We start from the raw sequence: 1396 nt of genomic DNA, 5'->3' as shown, positions 1-1396 counted from the left end.
TCCCGCTCTCTGTACCTCCCACAACTGAATTCTCACTGGTTTGTTCCATGGCTGCTACTTCCTCCCTCCCTCCCTCCCTCCTTCCCTCTGGTCTACTGGGTGCCTCAGACCCTGGCTGACGTTTTCTGGCCTCTCGGAGGCACCACACCATGTGCGTCCCATGTATGAACTCACAACGACCCTCTGAGGCAAGCACTTCCAGGGCCCGCCTTTTTCAGATGAGCGGCTTAGAAATCAAAGCCACGTGTGGCTGAGTCCATGCTGCCCCTTGGAAAGCCCATGGTCAGGTGGGCTAAACTGGGCCTGAATGGAACGGGGAAAGGAAGAAGCCCCTTTCTCATTGCCCAAGGCTTTGGAGGGCCCAACATATTCAACAAAAGGCAGGTCACTCGTGATTTCAATCCCCTCGGCAGGAAATGGAAGCAGTCCCTCCCACCACAACTTGATTTCCCAGGTAACAGGCCACCCAGAGGGGCATGGGCCACAAGTTCCCCATGTAGCACTTCATAGCTCTGTCGATGGTGATTTTAGTCACACTTCGATCGAGGTGGCTTTGCTCCCTGGTTCAGAGCACCCCTGCTCCGGTCAGAAAGCTCCAGTGCGGCCCTCCAATGAGAAAAGCACTTTCAACCCCGCTCTGCCACATTCACCTCAGCCTGCAGACTCTCCAGCCGAATGATGTGCTGGTTGGTGGACGAGTGCTTCTCCCGGAAGTCTTCTCTGAGAGCGTGGACTTGCATGGACAGCTGTCTCTCAACTTCTGACGCCTGTGAACAGAGGAACCCTCCCGAGTGAATTCGGAAGTTGTGCACAGGAAGTCTGGAAGATTTTTGCCTTTCGTTTCTCAAGCATCTCTGCAACGCTCCATTATAGGCGGAGTAAGGACTAGATGGGGTGCTGGTCTAACCCAGCCCTGGTCCATGTGTTCTCAAGGCCAAAATAGGGCAAGTCCCCATGCCCACCCCTACCATATGATGACTTTACTGATATGGGGGCGGGGGGACCCAAACAGAAAAGAGTAAGCTCTCAATGCTAATTATTGTTTTTATCATTACTCTGAATGAAGTAGAGGCCAGTCAAACTCGAGGCTGTTGATGGCGTGGAACTTCTCCATCTGGTTTCTAGGCTGTAATCTTTACAGGAGTGGATCTCTGGGCCTTTCTCCTGCAGAGCTGCTGGTGGGGTCAAACGATCAAGCTTTTGGTTGGCAGCTGCGTCACTTAACTGTTATGCCACCAGGGCTCCTTGTTGAAACCCAGCGAACGCTAACACGCCACTCGGTGCACCAGCACCTTCCCTTTATGCTGCAGAGAATGCTCACTGGTAACCCATGGACTCCTGCCCACCGCCTGAGGGACACCCAGACCCTGGGCCCTTAGTGCTGCCGAGCCACACC

At 54.1% G+C, this 1396-nt stretch overlaps 1 protein-coding gene across 1 annotated transcript in view; it reads right to left on the bottom strand.

The window, feature by feature from the left end:
- The window catches only part of BICDL1 (BICD family like cargo adaptor 1), a gene marked incomplete at its 5' end in the record, with an annotated part of 85926 nt that overhangs the window by 23929 nt on the left and 60601 nt on the right, over positions 1 to 1396 (bottom strand). The window contains one exon of the mRNA XM_013006399.2: positions 651 to 767. Within this exon, the coding sequence (XP_012861853.1) occupies positions 651 to 767 (117 nt within the window). The remainder of the gene's footprint in view (positions 1 to 650; positions 768 to 1396) is intronic.

This window comes from Echinops telfairi, unplaced genomic scaffold (assembly GCF_000313985.2).
Source record: "Echinops telfairi isolate 266 unplaced genomic scaffold, ASM31398v2 ScPeMD7_7412;HRSCAF=8450, whole genome shotgun sequence".
NCBI classification, from domain to species: Eukaryota; Metazoa; Chordata; class Mammalia; order Afrosoricida; family Tenrecidae; genus Echinops; species Echinops telfairi.
The sequence above is the reverse complement of the archived record's forward strand: the minus strand, read 5'-3'. Positions and strand labels throughout refer to the sequence as shown.